Source organism: Stegostoma tigrinum, chromosome 1 (genome assembly GCF_030684315.1).
Source record: "Stegostoma tigrinum isolate sSteTig4 chromosome 1, sSteTig4.hap1, whole genome shotgun sequence".
Classification (NCBI taxonomy): Eukaryota; Metazoa; Chordata; class Chondrichthyes; order Orectolobiformes; family Stegostomatidae; genus Stegostoma; species Stegostoma tigrinum.
Genome location: NC_081354.1, coordinates 178,705,177 through 178,723,744, shown reverse-complemented (window position 1 = coordinate 178,723,744; position 18,568 = coordinate 178,705,177). Strand labels below are relative to the sequence as shown.

The 18,568-nt window shown below is 44.8% G+C and overlaps 1 protein-coding gene across 1 annotated transcript in view; it reads right to left on the bottom strand.

Annotated features, from left to right (window-relative positions):
- Positions 1 to 1,049: 1,049 nt before the first annotated feature.
- Positions 1,050 to 18,568, bottom strand: part of LOC125455751 (5-hydroxytryptamine receptor 7-like) — a 54,713-nt gene continuing 37,194 nt past the window's right edge. The window contains exon 2 of the mRNA XM_048538165.2: positions 1,050 to 3,353. Coding sequence (XP_048394122.1) covers positions 2,582 to 3,353 — 772 coding nt within the window. The 3' untranslated portion in view covers positions 1,050 to 2,581. The remainder of the gene's footprint in view (positions 3,354 to 18,568) is intronic.

Here is an 18,568-nt window from a genome sequence, read left to right as displayed (position 1 = left end):
ACTTGTTAAAACATTACAGGGTTTTCTTTTCAAACATGGAATTCAACTTTGCTTTGCTTGACTTCCTGTTGGATTCGAGTCACATGAGGCGAACACTCAATCTTTACTTGTCCACAAATGAAAGTCTGTTGGGCTCCCTGATGCATTCACCTCTCCAGCTTCAACAACTATCAGGTAACGCCTTTAATATGATATTCCAAACAAGCAGCAGACTGTTTCCGTGCAAAAAGCAGGGCTCCCACACACAGTATTGAGAGGCTTAGATAGCAGTTTCACTGGGTTTCACATAGGAGCCTAACTTAGGAAATTAATCATTTAGGTCTCTCTTCTCATTCCAACAGACCTTATCTGCAGTGACCGTATGTGATTGTTGGCCAATTATTGTTACAAATAATCCAACGGCCACATTTGATGTTACCTGAGGCCTAAGCGCGAAAGGGCACAATAGAGTCATAGAGATATACATCGCAGAAACTGACCCTCCTGTCCAACCAGTCCATGTCGAACAAATTCAAAACTGAACTAGTCCCACTTGCCTGCTCCTGGCCCATATCTCTCCAAACTTTTCCTATTCATGTACTTATCCACATGTCTTTTAAACTTTGTAACTGTACCCAAATGCACCACTTCCTCTGGCATTTCATTCCACATGCGAACCACTCTCTTTTTTAACAACATTGCCTCTCATGTCTTTTTCAAATGCCTTTCCTTTCACCTTCAAAGTGTGTGCTCTTGTCTTGAAATCCCCCATCCTAGGGAAAAGGCAACTACCATTAACCCTATTTATATTTCTCATTATTTCATAAACTTCTACAAGGTCAACTTTAACCTCCTATGCTACAGCGAAAAAAGTCCTAGCCTTATCCAGCCTTTCTTTGTATTCAAACCCTCCATATCCGGCAGCATCCTGGTAAATCTCTAGCTGGGCATTACAGTTATACTTGGTGTTGTATCTATTTATCACCCAGCACAAATATTTCCTCCCACTATGACGAAAGAGAAACAATCTTCGGGAGACAAAAGCTTAAGCTGAAGCACTGAACAGCAAGGTGTATTGTTCAGTGGTTTTATTGAGAAATGAACTCTACAAGTCTTTATAACAATGGAACACAACATTGATCTGTCTTACAGGGATTCTGGAATGAAGGTTAGGTGTTCAATGCATGTTTTACTGTCCTTCAGCTTTGCTGATGTGTTAGATGCAGCTAGCAGGTAGAACAGTTGCTGCCTCCAATTCAGAAGGTTGCTTGCTTAAAGCCTTAACTCAATGGCTGGAGTAGGACTGTGCATTACTGAGCGAGTGCCATACTATCAGATATTCCATCTTTCAGGAGCCAATAAACCAAGAGCCCGGCTGGCTTCTCAGGTGGACGTGAAAGGCAGAGGAATTATCCCAAGTCCTGTCCAATATTGCTCCCTCAACCAGCCTTGCTAGAATAAAACAATGGCTTTTAGCATGTTTACACAGCAATTTGGCTGCTACACTTCTGCGTTACAACACTGAAAAGTACTTGACGGGCTATAAAGCGTGTTGAGATTTCCTGAGGTTATGAAAAGTACAATGTGAATGTTTGTCTTTCCTGTCCAATGGACAGTTTCAGTTAGTTTCTAAACCTATGCTCATGCAGATGCAATGTCTCCTAAAGCTTTGTAATGTACTAACGGTGGCCAAAGCTTTAGCGAGGATCTGATAGCACAGTGTATGCTCCTATGGTATCCAACGTTTCTGTGTGGAAACATTAAAAAAGCACAGCAAAATATACATTGCCTTGACATACTGGTCATCATTTTTGTGACTGTGAATAGCTAAACAAAAGTAGATACTAACATCAATTTTTTTCAATAGTAAATATTCAATGGCATCTGAGTCCAAGACCCTAACATCTTGGAATGCAACAAATTTGTCCATAAGGCTATGTTCTAACTTTTATGGTTTTGATCACTTTTCATAAATAAATCTATATTTTGTTAATACAAGGCATCCTGGTTTTGTATTTTAGGACATTACAAAGTCCAAAAAGAAAACTATCAGCTTAGTTCAACAGTTAGGTTTTCACGTTGCCCTCCTGATTTCAGTTGCTTTCTAAGCCATTTTTCTTAATCATTCAGTTTCACATTCTTTACAAGTCAACGTCCTTGATAATTTGTTGGCAGTTTAGAACAATTTTGTTTTTTTGCAATGTGTTCTAAAGCAATTGGCTGATTCACTCAGTCGCTGATTTTGAGCTCCACATTTTCCTTCCGCCTAGTGATCAGTTCTTCTCCTTAGAGTCCTGATTGCACTTCCCCTCAATCCTCAGATGCCTTTTTGGTGCGATTACACTTTCTTGACTGTCACCCAGTTCAATTCACTTGGCCAATTTTTGGTGTAAAAACATTGGCTCGGCTCTCTCAATGCCTGACATTGCTTGGATGACTCATGGAAATAATTGCTGTTTCATTCTGCACAGGTCTGCCTCAATAGGGGATCAAATATTTCATAATGTCTCCCGGAGAAGCATCTCATCCTGATTTTTCTTCCAAGCAGGCTCTTTCTTGGGCTGGCTACTAAATCTCTACTGTGCGAAGATTGGGGTTGAAATTACAATATGCAATCGTGTCTTTCAGTGGCCTTGAGAGCCTCATGCATGCTGGCCGCTGAAAGCCTCCTGTTGATGTTTCTGTACTTGCAACGCAACAGACTCCAGAAAGTAGTCCTCAGGTCTCGGTTGAAAAAGGCGTAGATGAGTGGGTTGATGAGGGAGTTGGTGTATCCCAACCACAGCAACGTTCTCTCCAACCTCAGAGGCATGCAACTGCATTCGATCCCACAAATGAAGGGCCGAGCGGCGGAGAGCAGGAAGAAAGGGAGCCAGCAGAACGTGAAAGCTCCGACTATGATTCCCAAGGTCCGGGCAGCCTTTTGCTCTCTCTTGAAGATAGAAATGTTCTTGCGGTCGTGCCTGAGGAGCTTAGATAAGGTGGCACACTCCTCTGCAGCCTTGAACCTCTTGGTGGCATGGTGAGATCGAATATCCTCCTCCATGTTGTAGACTCCATCCTGTTCAAATTGACGAGGGATGCTCATGAACTTGTGCTTTTCCGCACTTACTTTAGCAGCTTTGTATATCCGGTAATACATAATTAGCATGACGGTCATGGGAATATAGAACGCCACTCCTGTGGAATAGACTGTGTAGCCAAAGTCCTGGCTGATGAGACACATCCGGTCCACCGTGACATTTTTGGCCCAACCAAACAATGGCGGGAGTGTTATGGATGCTGAAAGGAGCCAAACTGTGATCACCATCTTGGCCATTGATGTCCCGTTCTGTCTGACCGGGTATGTCAGAGGGCGTGTTATTCCCAAGTATCTGAAACACACAATGAGAGAAATGTATTCAGCTATTCTGACTGCTCTTTATGCACGGTATTATAAAACAGAAGCTGATGCACATTTCTCACTCTCACTCTTTAAGACACATACTCATCACTTTTGTATTGATACCATTCTTTGGCACATGATGTCATTAAACAATAGAGCTTGATTAATACAACAGGCACTCCACATCAAAGTTCATCGAACTGCTTGCCTCCAAACTGGATTATCGCTTTTCATCTTGCACTCATCAGGTCTTCTCACAAGAATATAAATTCAAGGAGAAAAACCATCATTCCAACAGAGTAGAGTGCTGATTGGTTGGCAAGTGGGCACTGATTGGTACAGACTTTGCAATGGAGAATGCACCCATAAATGGTGATTCATAGCTTATAGAAAGCCTTTGTTAAACTTTAAAACAGGCAGATTAACTGTGATTGGACAGAGAAATGAAACTGCAAATGGCTGTTATCTACTTTGTTGAGATGGAAAAGGCATAGAACATAGAGCATAGAACGTTACAGCACAGTACAGGCCCTTCGGCCCTCGATGTTGTGCCGACCTGTCATACCGATCTGAAGCCCATCAATTGGCAGAATGTGGAAAGTGTACTCCTACAAGAGTCTCAGAGATAATAGGAACTGCAGATACTGGAGAATCCGAGATAACAAAGTGTGGAGCTGGATGAACACAGATGGCCAAGCAGCATCTTAAGAGCGCAAAAGCTGATGTTTTGGGCCTAGGCCCTTCATCAGCTTTTGTGCTCCTAAGATGCTGCTTCGCCAGCTGTGTTCATCCAGCTCCACACTTTGTTATCTCCTACAAGAGTCTGTGCTGTTCCCTGAATGTTTTACAATTTGCATCAGTGACTTAAATAAGGGGATCAAAGGAATGGCAGCTAAATTCATTGGAGTCACCAGGAATGACAGGAAAACATATACAAAAAGGCACAAGGAGGCTGCTCACACATATATAGGTTGAGTGAGTGGGTTAAAATCTAGCAGATTGAGTTTCATGTGGGTAAGTGTGAGTTTTGCTTTTACATTAGCCAGAAGAATGGGCAAGCAGAGTGTTGCTTAAATGAAAAATGGCCGCAGAATGCAGATATGCTCAGGGCGTTAGGTGTTCTGATGCATGAGTCACAAGAGTATGTGCAACCCATAATTAAGAGGCCAATCGGATGCTATCCTTTATTACAAGAATCGAACATAAAAATAAGATGCTCTGATTCAATTATGCATCACACTGGTGAGGCCACATACAGTCATAGAGCCATAGAGCTGTACAGCATGGAAACAGGCCCTTCGATCCAACTTGTTCATGCTGACCAGACACACAAAATTAATTTAGTCTCATTTGCTAGCACTTGACACGTATCCATCTAAACCCTTCCTATTCGTATACCTGTCCAGATGGCTTTAAATGTTGTAACTGTACCAGCCTCTACCATTTCCTCTGGCAGCTCATTCCATACACACTATCCTCTATGTGAAAATATTGGTTCCTTAGGTCCATTTTAGATCTTTTCCCTCTCACTTTAAACCTATTCCCTCTAGTTCTGGACTCCCTCACCCCAGGAAAAAGACCTTGTCTATTTACTTATCCATGAACCTCATGATTTTATAAACCTCTATAAGGTCATCCCTCAGCCTCTGATGCTCCAAGGAGAATAGCTCCACCTATTCAGCCTCTCCCTGTAGCTCAAACCCTCTAAACCTGGCAACATCCTTGTAAATCTTTTCTGAATGCTTTCAAGTTTCACAACATTCTTACTATAACAGGGAGACCAGAACTGAATGCAGTGTTCCATAAGTAACCTAACTAATGCCCTGTACAGTTACAACATGACCTCCCAACTCCTATATTCAATGCACTGACCAATAAAGGCAAGCACAGCAAACACCATCTTCACTATCCTGTGCCTCCACTTTCAAGGAACTATGAACCTGCACCTCAAGGTCTCTCTATTCAGCAGCACTCCCCAAGACCATACCAAATTGTAAACTGGAGAGGGGAGTGTCCAGCAGGTTCTGGGTGTCCTTGTGCATCAATAACTGCAGGCGCAGCAGGCGGTAAAGAAGGCAAATGGTACGTTGGCCTTCATCGCGAGAGGTTTCATGTGTAGGAGCAGGGATGTGTTGTTGCAATTATACAGGGCCTTGGTGAGACCACACCTAGAATACCGGATGCAGTTTTGGCCTCCTTTTCTGAGGAAGAGTGTTCTTCCTCTCATGGGTGTGCAGCAGAAGTTTACCATGTTGATTCCAGGGATAGACATATGTGGAGAGATTGACACGGTTCTGATTGTTTTTGCTGGAGTTCAGATAAATGAGGGTGACCTCATAGATACTTATAAAATTCTAACAGAACTGGACAGGGTAGATGCAGGGAAGATGTTACCCATGGTGGGTGTGTCCAGAACCAGGGGTCACAGTCTGAAGATTTGGGGTGGACCATTTAGGACGGAGACAAGGAAACATTTTTTGATCCAAAGAGTGGTGAGCCTGTGGAATTCATTACCACAGGAAGTAATTGATGCCAAAACATTGATGTATTCAAGAGGTGACTGGATATAGAACTTGGGGGTGAATCAGTTCATGGGGAGAAAGCAGGATTAGGCTATTGATTTGGATGATCAGCCACGATCGTGAAGAACGGTGGAGTAGGCCCAAAGAAGCTATCGAAATCTGCTTTCATAATAACAATTTTAATGGCTACTTCATCTCTCAGTGCTGCCACTGACCAACAGTTTCAAGAGCTTCAAGATGGATGCAATGTACTTGTTTAATATCTCAGACTTGGGATTTATTTCATCTGTCCTCAAACACTTTACAAAGATTCAATCTGATCTTTGATAGTCCTGTCACTGAATATAGCAGATAAAAGCTTTTCACATTAGTACCAAGTACATCATCCTCTTTTCCATTAACCTTTCAGTTGATCTGGGGAATGTAGATTGGGAGAGACTGTTTGAAGGTAAATCCACATTTGATATGTGAGAGGTTTTTAAAGAGAGGTTGATTAGTGTGCAGGAGAGACATGTTCCTGTGAAAATGAGGAATAGAAAAGGCAAGATTAGGGAGCCATGGATAACAGGTGAAATTGTGAGACTAGCCAATAGGAAAAAGGAAGCATGCATGAGGTCTAGGCGACTGAAGACAGACGAAGCTTTGCAAGAATATCGGGAATGTAGAGAAAATCTGAAACAAGGGATTAAGAGGGCTAAGAGAGGACATGAGATATTGCTGGCAAACATGGTTAAGGAAAATCCCAAAGCCTTTTATTTATATATAAAAAGCAAGAGGGTAACTAGAGAAAGGATTTGCCCACTTAAGGACAAAGAAGGAAAGTTATGCGCTGAGTCAGAGAAAATGGGTGACATCCTTAACGAGTACTTTGCATCGGTATTCACCAGGGAGAGGGACATTATAGATGTTGAGGTTAGGGATAGATGTTTGCTTACTCTAGGTCAAGTTGACATAAGGAAGGAGGAAGTGCTGGGTATCCTAAAAGACATTAAGGTGGACAAGTCACCTGGTGCCAATGGGATCTATCCCAGGTTATTGAGAGACGCGAGAGAGGAAATAGCTGGGGCCTTAACAGATGTCTTTGCAGCATCCTTAGACACGGGTGAGGTCCCGGAGGGCTGGAGACTTGCTAATGTTGTTCCCTTGTTTAAGAAGGGTAGCAAGGATAATCCAGGTAATTATCGACCGGTGAGCCTGACATCAGTGGTAGGGAAGCTACTGGAGAAGATGCTGAGGGATAGAATCTATTCCCATTTGGAAGAAAGTGGGCTTAGAAAGGATAATCCAGGTAATTATCGACCGGTGAGCCTGACGTCAGTGGTTGGGAAGCTACTGGGGAAGATAGTGAGGGATAGGATCTATCCCCATTTGGAAGAAAATGGGCTTATCAGTGATAGGCAACATGGATTTGTACAGGGAAGCTCATGTCTTACCAACTTAATAGAATTCTTTGAGGATGTGGCAAAGTTGATTGATGAGGGAAAGGCTGTAGATGTCATATACATGGACTTCAGTAAAGCATTTGATAAGGTTCGCCATGGCAGGCTGATGGAAAAAATGAAGTCACATGGGGTCCAGGGTGTGCTAGCTAGATGGATAAAAAACTGGCTGGGCAACAGGAGACAGAGGGTAGTAGTAGAAGGGAATTTCTCAAATTGGAGACCTGTGGCTATTGGTGTTCCACAGGGATCTGTGCTGGGACCACTGTTGTTTGTGATATATGTAAATGATCTGGAGGAAGGTGTAGGTGGTCTGATCAGCAAGTTTGCAGATGATACGAAGATTGGTGGAGTAGCAGATAGTGAAGGGGACTGTCAGAGATTACAGCAGAATATAGATAGACTGGAGAGTTGGGCAGATAAATGGCAGATGGCATTCAATCCAGGCAAATGTGAGGTGATGCATTTTGGAAGATCTGATTCAAGGGCAAACTATACAGTAAATGGAAAAGTCCTAGGGAAAATTGATGAACAGGGAGATCTGGGTGTTGAGGTCCATTGTTCCCTGAAGGTGGCAACGCAGGTCAATAGGGTGGTCAAGAAGGCATATGGCATGGTCTCCTTCATCGGACGGGGTATTGAGTACAAGAGTTGGCAGGTCATGTTACAGTTGTATAAGACTTTGGTTCGGCCACATTTAGAGCACTGTGTATAGTTCTGGTCACCACATTACCAAAAGGATGTGGATGCTTTGGAGAGGGTGCAGAGGAGGTTCACCAGGATGTTGCCTGGTATGGAGGGTGCTAGCTATGAAGAGAGGTTGAGTAGATTAGGATTATTTTCATTAGAAAGACGGAGATTGAGGGGGGACCTGATTGAGGTCTACAAAATCATGAGGGGTATAGACAGGGTGGATAGCAAAAAGCTTTTTCCCAGAGTGGGGGACTCAACTACTAGGGTCATGAGTTCAAAGTGAGCGGAGGAAAGTTTAAGGGAGATATGCGTGGAAAGTTCTTTACACAGAGGATGGTGGGTGCCTGGAACGCGTTGCCAGCGGAGGTGGTAGACGCAGACACGTTAGCGTCTTTTAGGATATATCTGGACAGGTACATGGATGGGCGGGGAGCAAATGGACACAGACCGTTAGAAAATAGATGACAGGTTAGACAGAGGATCTTGGAGGGCCGAAGGGCCTGTTCCTGTGCTGTAATTTTCTTTGCTCATTGTTCTTTGATCTAATAGTGGTCTTGGTCTTTGACTGTTCATGAATTTCGATTTTTTTTTTACCCTGGCTGTCATTCCAAGCGAACATTTTCTTTTTTATCCTTATTTGTAATAGTACATGACTTATCAGTCACATTGGCTTATTTTCTCCATGATTGCTTCAGTTGTCATGTGTATTCTACACTTTAATGTGAGAAATCGAAGAACAGTCTTTCCAATTTGGGTGCGGGTGACTGTAACTGTGAGAATTTAACTATCAAATATCAGTGACCACATTGTCCACTAAGTAGCCTTTCATAAGCATAAGTGTAATCATAAGCTGGAGAGGGTTCAAAAAATACTTATCAGGATTTTACCAGGAATGGAAGGTTTGAGCTCTAAGGACAGGTTGGATAGGTCGAGACATTTTTCACTGGCGAGTAGGAGTTTGAGTGGTGACCATATAAAAACTTACAATATCATGAGTGGTATAGATAAGGTGAATGGCGGATGTCTTTTCCGTAGTGTTGGGGAATTTCAAGGCAAGGGGACATATTTTTAAGGTGAGAGGAGAAAAAATTAAAAAAGACATGAGGGGCAAACCTTTTGCACACAGAGTAGTTTGTGTGTGGAATGAACTTCCAAGAGTGGGTCAAATTTTGCCCCTTCCTGAATAAGACCCTCTATATACTGCTTGAGAAATCTTTCCTGAATGCATTTAACAAATTCCACCCCATCTAAGCCCTTAACACAATGGCAGTCCCAATCTATGTTCGGAAAATTAAAACCCCACACAATGATAACCCTATAGCTCCTGCAAATTTCCCCAATCTCTCTGTATATTTGTTGCTCTTATTCCTGTTAACTATTTGGGGCCCATTGTACACACCAATCATGCCACCATCCCCTTCTTATTTCTTAGCTCCACGTACAAAGCCTCACTGGATGATCCATCAGTTATTTCATCTCTGACTACTGTTGTGATACTCCCCTTAATCTAAAATGGAACACCCCAACCACTCCCCTCTTTCATCCACCTCTGTCTCATGTTAAGCTGCCAGTCCTGTCCCTCCCTTATAATAAAATGTGAGGCTGGACGAACACAGCAGGCCAAGCAGCATCTCAGGAGCACAAAAGCTGACGTTTCGGGCCTAGACCCTTCATCAGAGAGGGGGATGGGGGGAGGGAACTGGAATAAATAGGGAGAGAGGGGGAGGCGGACCGAAGATGGAGAGTAAAGAAGATAGGTGGAGAGAGTGTAGGTGGGGAGGTAGGGAGGGGATAGGTCAGTCCAGGGAAGACGGACAGGTCAAGGAGGTGGGATGAGGTTAGTAGGTAGCGGGGGGTGCGGCTTGGGGTGGGAGGAAGGGATGGGTGAGAGGAACACAAGTCCTCCTCCTGGACACCAACCCACGCCTCCTACCCTCCCTCGACCTCTTCATCTCCAACTGCCGTCGAGACATCAACCGCCTCAACCTCTCCACCCCTCTCACCCACTCCAACCTCTCCCCCGCAGAACGGGCAGCCCTCCGCTCCCTCCGCTCCAACCCCAACCTCACCATCAAACCCGCAGACAAGGGTGGCGCAGTGGTAGTATGGCGCACTGACCTCTACATCGCCGAGGCCAGACGCCAACTCTCCGACACCACCTCCTACCGCCTCCTCGATCATGACCCCACACCCGAGCACCAAACCATCATCTCCAACACCATTCACGACCTCATCACCTCAGGGGACCTCCCACCCACAGCCTCCAACCTCATTGTTCCCCAACCCCGCACGGCCCGTTTCTATCTCCTTCCCAAAATCCACAAACCTGCCTGCCCTGGTCGACCCATCGTCTCAGCCTGCTCCTGCCCCACCGAACTCATCTCCACCTATCTGGACTCCATTTTCTCCCCTTTGGTCCAGGAACTCCCCACCTACGTCCATGACACCACCCACGCCATCCACCTCCTCTAGGACTTCCAATTCCCTGGCCCCCAACACCTCATATTCACCATGGACGTCCAGTCCCTGTACACCTGCATTCCGCATGGAGATGGCCTCAAGGCCCTCCGCTTCTTCCTGTCCCGCAGGCCCGACCAGTCCCCCTCCACCGACACTCTCATCCGCCTAGCTGAACTCGTCCTCACACTCAACAACTTCTCTTTTGACTCCTCCCACTTCCTACAGACTAATGGGGTGGCCATGGGCACCCGCATGGGCCCCAGCTATGCCTGCCTCTTTGTAGGTTACGTGGAACAGTCCCTCTTCCGCACCTACACAGGCCCCAAACCCCACCTCTTCCTCCGGTACATTGATGACTGTATCGGCGCCGCCTCTTGCTCCCCAGAGGAGCTCGAACAGTTCATCCACTTCACCAACACCTTCCACCCCAACCTTCAGTTCACCTGGGCCATCTCCAGCACATCCCTCACCTTCCTGGACCTCTCAGTCTCCATCTCAGGCAACCAGCTTGTAACTGATGTCCATTTCAAGCCCACCGACTCCCACAGCTACCTAGAATACACCTCCTCCCACCCACCCTCCTGCAAAAATTCCATCCCCTATTCCCAATTCCTCCGCCTCCGCCGCATCTGCTCCCACGATAAGACATTCCACTCCCGCACATCCCAGATGTCCAAGTTCTTTAAGGACCGCAACTTTCCCCCCACGGTGATCGAGAACGCCCTTGACCGCGTCTCCCGCATTTCCCGCGACACATCTCTCACACCCCACCCCCGCCACAACCGCCCCAAGAGGATCCCCCTCGTTCTCACACACCACCCTACCAACCTCCGGATACAACGCATTATCCTCCAACACTTCCGCCATTTACATCCGACCCCACCACCCAAGACATTTTTCCATCCCCTCCCCTGTCTGCTTTCCGGAGAGACCACTCTCTCCGTGACTCCCTTGTTCGCTCCACACTGCCCTCCAACCCCACCACACCCGGCACCTTCCCCTGCAACCGCAGGAAATGCTACACTTGTCCCCACACCTCCTCCCTCACCCCCATCCCAGGCCCCAAGATGACATTCCACATTAAGCAGAGGTTCACCTGCACATCTGCCAATGTGGTATACTGCACCCACTGTACCCGGTGCGGCTTCCTCTACATTGGGGAAACCAAGCGGAGTCTTGGGGACCGCTTTGCAGAACACTTCCGCTCAGTTCGCAACAAACAACTGCACCTCCCAGTCGCAAACCATTTCCACTCCCCCTCCCATTCTCTTGATGACATGTCCATCATGGGCCTCCTGCACTGCCACAATGATGCCACCCGAAGGTTGCAGGAACAGCAACTCATATTCCGCCTGGGAACCCTGCAGCCATATGGTATCAATGTGGACTTCACCAGTTTCAAAATCTCCCCTTCCCCGACTGCATCCCTCAACCAGCCCAGTTCGTCCCCTCCCCCCACTGCACCACACAACCAGCCCAGTTCTTCCCCCCCACCCATTGCATCCCTAAACCAGTCCAACCTGTCTCTGCCTCCCTAACCAGTTCTTCCTCTCACCCATCCCTTCCTCCCACCCCAAGCCGCACCCCCCGCTACCTACTAACCTCATCCCACCTCCTTGACCTGTCCGTCTTCCCTGGACTGACCTATCCCCTCCCTACCTCCCCACCTACACTCTCTCCACCTATCTTCTTTACTCTCCATCTTCGGTCCGCCTCCCCCTCTCTCCCTATTTATTCCAGTTCCCTCCCCCCATCCCCCTCTCTGATGAAGGGTCTAGGCCCGAAACGTCAGCTTTTGTGCTCCTGAGATGCTGCTTGGCCTGCTGTGTTCGTCCAGCCTCACATTTTATTATCTTGGAATCTCCAGCATCTGCAGTTCCCATCATCTCTGTCCCTCCCTTAGCCATGTTTTTGTAATGGTTATAATATCCCAGTCCCACATATCTATCCATGGCCTGAGTTCATTGGTCTTGCCTGTCAGCCCTCTTGTATTGAAATAGATGCAATTTAATCTACAAAGCTTTCCTCGCTCTCTGTCCTATTCCTGCCTGACCTGCCTGTTAAATTTGTTATTTCTGATTACTGTATCTCCTTTCAGCGTCGCACTTACCTCCCTGCTGTTTAGGATCCCAACCTCCTGCCAATCTAGTTGAAACCCTCCCTTTCAGCACTATGAAATCCGCCACCAGGGCATTGGTCACCGTCCAGTCTGGGTGCAACCCATCCCTCTTGACCGGGTCACTACTGCCCCAGAAAAGATCCCAATGATCCCGGAGTCTGAATCCCTGCTCCCTGCACCAATTCTTTAGCCATGCATTCATCTGCTATATTCTCCTGTCCTTAACCTTACTAGCACATGGCACTGAAAATAATAGAGATTCCTCATTTTTAACTTTTTTCCTAGCTCTCTATATTCACTCCGCAGGACCTCATCCCTATTTCTACCTATGTCATTTGTGCCAATGTGCACAAATGACTTCTGGCTGCTCACCTTCCACCTTTGGAAAGCAGCACATCTTCCTGGATTCCCATTTGTGGTCACAGACTCTCCTGTCTGCCTCCCTAACTATCAAGTCTCATTTCACTAGGTCCTGTTTACCTCTACCTTTGCCCACTGTGCCCCAGAGACAGTCATGGTGTCACTGACCTGGCTACTGCAGCTTTCCCTTGAACGGTCATCCCGCCCCAACAGTATCCTCTGATGAAGGGTCTAGGCCCGAAACGTCAGCTTTTGTGCTCCTGAGATGCTGCTTGGCCTGCTGTGCTCATCCAGCTCCACACTTTGTTATCCAAAATGGTATACTTGTTTTGGAGAGGTACAGTCACAGGAGTTCGTGAACTCTCTGCCTACTCCCTTTTGTGGTGGTCATCCAGCTACTCTGTGCCTGCACCTCAGATGTGACCAATTACTAAAACTCTTATCAATGATGCACTCAGCATCTCGGATGATTCTGAGTGCATCCATCTCCAGCTCCAGCTCCCGAACAAAGTCACCCAGGAGCAGCAGCTGGGTACACATCCCACATGTGCAGTTATGAGGGAAGATGGAAGTCTCCCTGAACTCCCACATCCTGCAGGAGGAGCATGCTACCGCCCCTAACTACCATATCAAATGCTCTATGACTAAAGAGGAAAGTTAAAAGGACTTTACCTGAGGTTACTGAAACCTTTTGCTGAGCTGCTGTTCACCAAAGCAGCACCTCAAGTCTCACTCTGCAACCAACAAAATTTCAATAGCATGTGTCCTTCCCTGCACCCCCATTTTTAGTAAGAGATAGAAGGAGAGAGATAAACATGCCAGTGATGTAATATTTGTGGCTTAAACAGTCCTTGATACCAGGCCCACAGCAATCTGCTCGTCAGTGCAGGTTACTGCTTCCAGACTCTAATGTATACACAGGAATGATGTCTCTCCGTCTTTGACACTCTCTGCTGGATGCTCTTTCTCCTGCTTATCATGGGGGCTATTGCCATATATTCTGCTCTTCAGTGCAGGTGACTTCTTCCAGGGTCTAATTTTTGCACTGGAGCGATGCCACTCCATCTGAGTTGTCCTCTGCTAGGCGCTCTTATCCTTCCTGATCAGAGGGGGCTGTTGCCAGACAATCTGCTTCTTCAAACTTCCACACTCGATTGAATATAAGCACATTCTACCATTTTCAGAATTTTCTCATTCCCATTCAGAATAAAAGAACATCACAACAGGAGACCAATCAAGCCTGTACTGACAAAGTGTCAAATACAACTGTCAAGAGGACATGTCAAAAGCACTTCTTTGAGAACTGCCAGGTTGTCAGCCAATTTAACAGTCTTGGTTATATAACCACTGAAGAATGCCTAGACTCAAGCCTCAAAAAAGGTTGCTTGCTATTTCATGGTCTGACACAGCCTTGAGAGTTTTGACTACTGGATAATTAATGTGCAACCAATTTCACAACTATCTATTATTACAGTAGGACGCCTGTAATTTCTCAATCCAATTGACAGCTATAAGTGGATATCGGCTCTTTCGTGTGGGACCATGAATGCTCATTGGTACACAGGACCAGGAAAAGGGCGTATTTTATGGGTCTAAACATGGAACAGATGCAGGTGGATTGGAAGCAGTGGGTACAAAAGCGGATGAAAAATGGAAGAATTTCAAAAGAGAGATGGCTAGAGTGGAAACAAGGTACATACCCATGCGAAATAAATACACAGTATCCAACGATAGATTACTGAGATTGCTGATGATAACGGTGGCCTCTATGGCTAAAAACATTGATGAGATAATAAGGAAGAGAATGGAGGTATATGATGTATACCAAAATAATAATAGCAATGGAAATCAGGGAGAGTATCTCAACTGCTGGAGATGAGCATTACTCAAATTGTAGACAAGTTGAAATTGGTATTCCCAAGAGATTGATAATGGAACTGTTCCTTTTTCTGATTTATATAAATGATTTGGAGATAGGTGGTGAGGGCAAATCTCTAAATGTGCAATGATTATAAGCTCGGGACAAAAGTGAATTATGAGGATGATGCTGAGTACTTCAGAGAGGTATTGGTAATTTGGCCAAATGGGAAGCATCTGGCAGATGAATCCCTCAGTGCAGGGAAATGTAAGGCAACGCATTGTGGTAGAGAAACGTGCAGAGACAAAACAGGCTCAATGGTAGAACTTTGAGTAGAGTACAGGAGCAAAAAGATCTTGGCGTTCAAGTGAATAATTCTCTGAAGGTGGCCAGTCAAGTTGAAACCATTATTAATAAGGCTTATAGGATTCTTGGGTTTATAAATAGAGACATTAAGTACAAAAGCCAGGAAGTGATGTTACATCTCAACAAATTTTTGGTTAGACCTCATTTGGAGTAGCATGTTCGATTCTGGGCATTTTTATTTAAGGAAAGCTGCTAAAGCCTTGGAGAGATTTTGAAAAAAAATTGTAAGAAAGGTACCAGGAATAAGGGAGTGATACAGATACAAGGAAAGGTGAGGGAAAATTGGGCTTATTTTGCTTGGAGCAGAGACGATTAAGAGGTGACCTGATTGTGATGTTCAAAATTATGAACAATTTTGACAGGGTAAAGAAGGATATCCAGTTTCTACTCTCCCTATTTATTCCAGAACCCTCACCCCATCCCCTTCTCTGATGAAGGGTCTAGGCCCGAAATGTCAGCTTTTGTGCTCCTGAGATGCTGCTGAGCCTGCTGTGTTCATCCAGCCTCACATTTTATTATCTACTAGTTGATATATCAGTTACTAAGGGTCACAATTTCAAGACTGTCAACAAGACAGTTAGGAGTGAGATGAGGAGAAAAGTCTTTACTCAGAGCTGTTCAGATTTGAAATGCATTGCCTGGGAGAATGGTGGAAATAGATTCCATAGGAGGTTTTAAAAGAGAGCTCGACATATATTTGAAAATGATGAAATTAGAAATTTACGGATGAAGGGCTGGAGAAGGGACCAGTTGGGTGGATCTTTTGGGAACCGGTGTCGACACAATGGGTCAAATGGCCTCCTTCTGTGATTCCATATCTATCAACTGATTATGTTCCTGTTAGAGTGAAAGGAAAGGCTTCTAAGAGCAGAAAACAATTGATGATTAAAGATATTGAGGTTCTGGTCAAGAATAAGAAAGAGTCATATATTAGATATACATAACTGGGATGAAATGAATCTCTTGAAGAGTATAAGGACATCCTTAAGAAGGAAATCAAGAGGACAAAAAAGGAATATGAGGTAGCTTTGGCAGATAAGGTTAAAGATAATCCGAAGACATTCTACAAGGGGCTTTGAGATGGGCACATGAACAAGCAAGCAATGGATAGATATGGGCCAGGAGCAGGCAGGTGGGCTTATTTAGTTTAGGATTATGTTTAGCATGGACTGGTTGGATCAAAGGGTCTGTTTCTGTGCTGTATGACTCTATGATTCTCAGTATATTAAGAGCAAATGAGCAACTGGGGGAGAATAGAGATAACAAGGTGTAGAGCTGGATAAACACAGCAGGCCAGGCAGCATCAGAGGAGCAGGAAAGCTGATGTTTTGGATTTCTGAAGAAGGGTCTAGGCCTGAAACGTCAACCATCCTGCTTCTCTGATCCTGCCTGGGCTGCTGTGTTCATCCAGCTCTACACCTTGTTATCTCAGATTTTCCAGCATCAGTAGTACCTACTATCTCTAGGGGGAGAATAGGATCCTTAAAGATCAACAAAGTTGTCTATGTGTTGAACCTCAAGGGATGGGAGTGATACTGAATGAATATTTCACATCAGTTTTTCCCATGAAGAAAGAAGTGCAGGCTAGAGAACTCAGGAAAATATATTCTGATATTTTGAAAATGGTTCACAGTGGCGCTGGAGGCCTTAGAAAAATCTCTGGGGCCTGACCTATTGCATCCCAGCATGTTGTCGGAATTTAGGGAGAAAATTGCCGGTTCTCTAGCAAAGAAATTTGTATATCTATAACCCATGATTAAGGAGCTAGAGGCCTGGAGAGTGGCTAATGTTGTGCTTTTATTTAAGAAAGGCTGAAAGGAGAATGCCGGGAACTACAGACCGACATTGTTAGTGAGTAAGTTGTTGGGGGAGATTCTGGAAGACAGGGTTTATGCATTTGGAGAAGCATTGACTAATTAGTTTTAGTCAGCATGGCATTGTGCCCAGGGAAGTCATGACTCATAAATTTGATAAGAGTTTTTTGAGGAGGTAACCAAAAAGATTGATGAGGGCAGAATGGTAGACGTTGTTTACATGGACTTCTGTGAAACCTTTGACAAGTTTCCAAAAGTCAACAAATTAGTAAAGTTCGATCAATTGGAAACAAGATTGACTTGACGGTAGGAGACAGAGAGTGATGGTGGAGAGTTGTTTTTTTGGATTGCAGGCCTATGTCCAGTAGTATTTCACTGGGATTGGCAATGGGTCCACTTTTGTTTGTCATTTACACAAAATGATTTGGATGAGAATTTAGGAAAGTTTGTAGAAGATACCAAAATTGGTGGTACATTAGACAGTGAGGAAGATTATCTAAAATTACAAAGTGGTCTTGATCAATTGGGTCAATGAGCTGAGGAGTGGCAGATAGAATTTAATTTGGATAAATGCGAGATATTGCACTTCGGTAAAGCAAACAAGGACAGGACTTATATAATTAATGGTAAGACCCTGGGTAATGTTATAGAACAGAGAAACTTAGGGGTATATCAGGTATATAATTCTTTGTAATTTGCATTGCATTGTAGACAGGGTAGTTAAGAAGGCATTTAGATAGATAGAACATAGAACATAGAACAGTACAGCACAGAACAGGCCCTTCAGCCCACAATGTTGTGCCGACCATTGATCCTCATGGATGCACCCTCAAATTTCTGTGACCATATGCATGTCCAGCAGTCTCTTAAATGACCCCAATGACCTTGCTTCCACAACTGCTGCTGGCAACGCATTCCATGCTCTCACAACTCTCTGCGTAAAGAACCTGCCTCTGACATCCCCTCTATACTTTCCACCAACCAGCTTAAAACTATGACCCCTCGTGCTAGCCATTTCTGCCCTGGGAAATAGTCTCTGGCTATCGACTCTATCTATGCCTCTCATTATCTTGTATACCTCAAAGTATATATATATACCTCGAAGTAGATACTTGAAGTCAATGCTCAAATCTTTGAGTATAGGAGTTAGGATACCATGTTGAGGTTGTACATGAAGTTGGTGAGACAGCTTCTGGAACACTATGTGCGGTTCTGGTTGTGTTGCTTTGGGAAGGATGTTCTTAAATTGGAGAGAGTTGTCAAAGTATATTGCACCTATGTAAAACCCTTGTTCGGCCGCATTTAGAGTATTGTGTGCAGTTTTGGTCACCACACTACCAGAGGGATGTGGTAGCTTTGGAGAGAGTGCAGAGATGGTTCATCAGGGCTTTGCCTGGTCTCCAGGGCATTGACTATGAAGCAAGGTTAAAAAGTCTAGCGAATAAAATGTTTGATAACGAAGACGTTGTATAAATAAGTGTAAACATAAAACACCATTGCCATAATCTCCCGCTACTATAATAAAGTCTACTATTACAAGCAAAGTAGGGGATCAATCCTACTTCAATGAAAA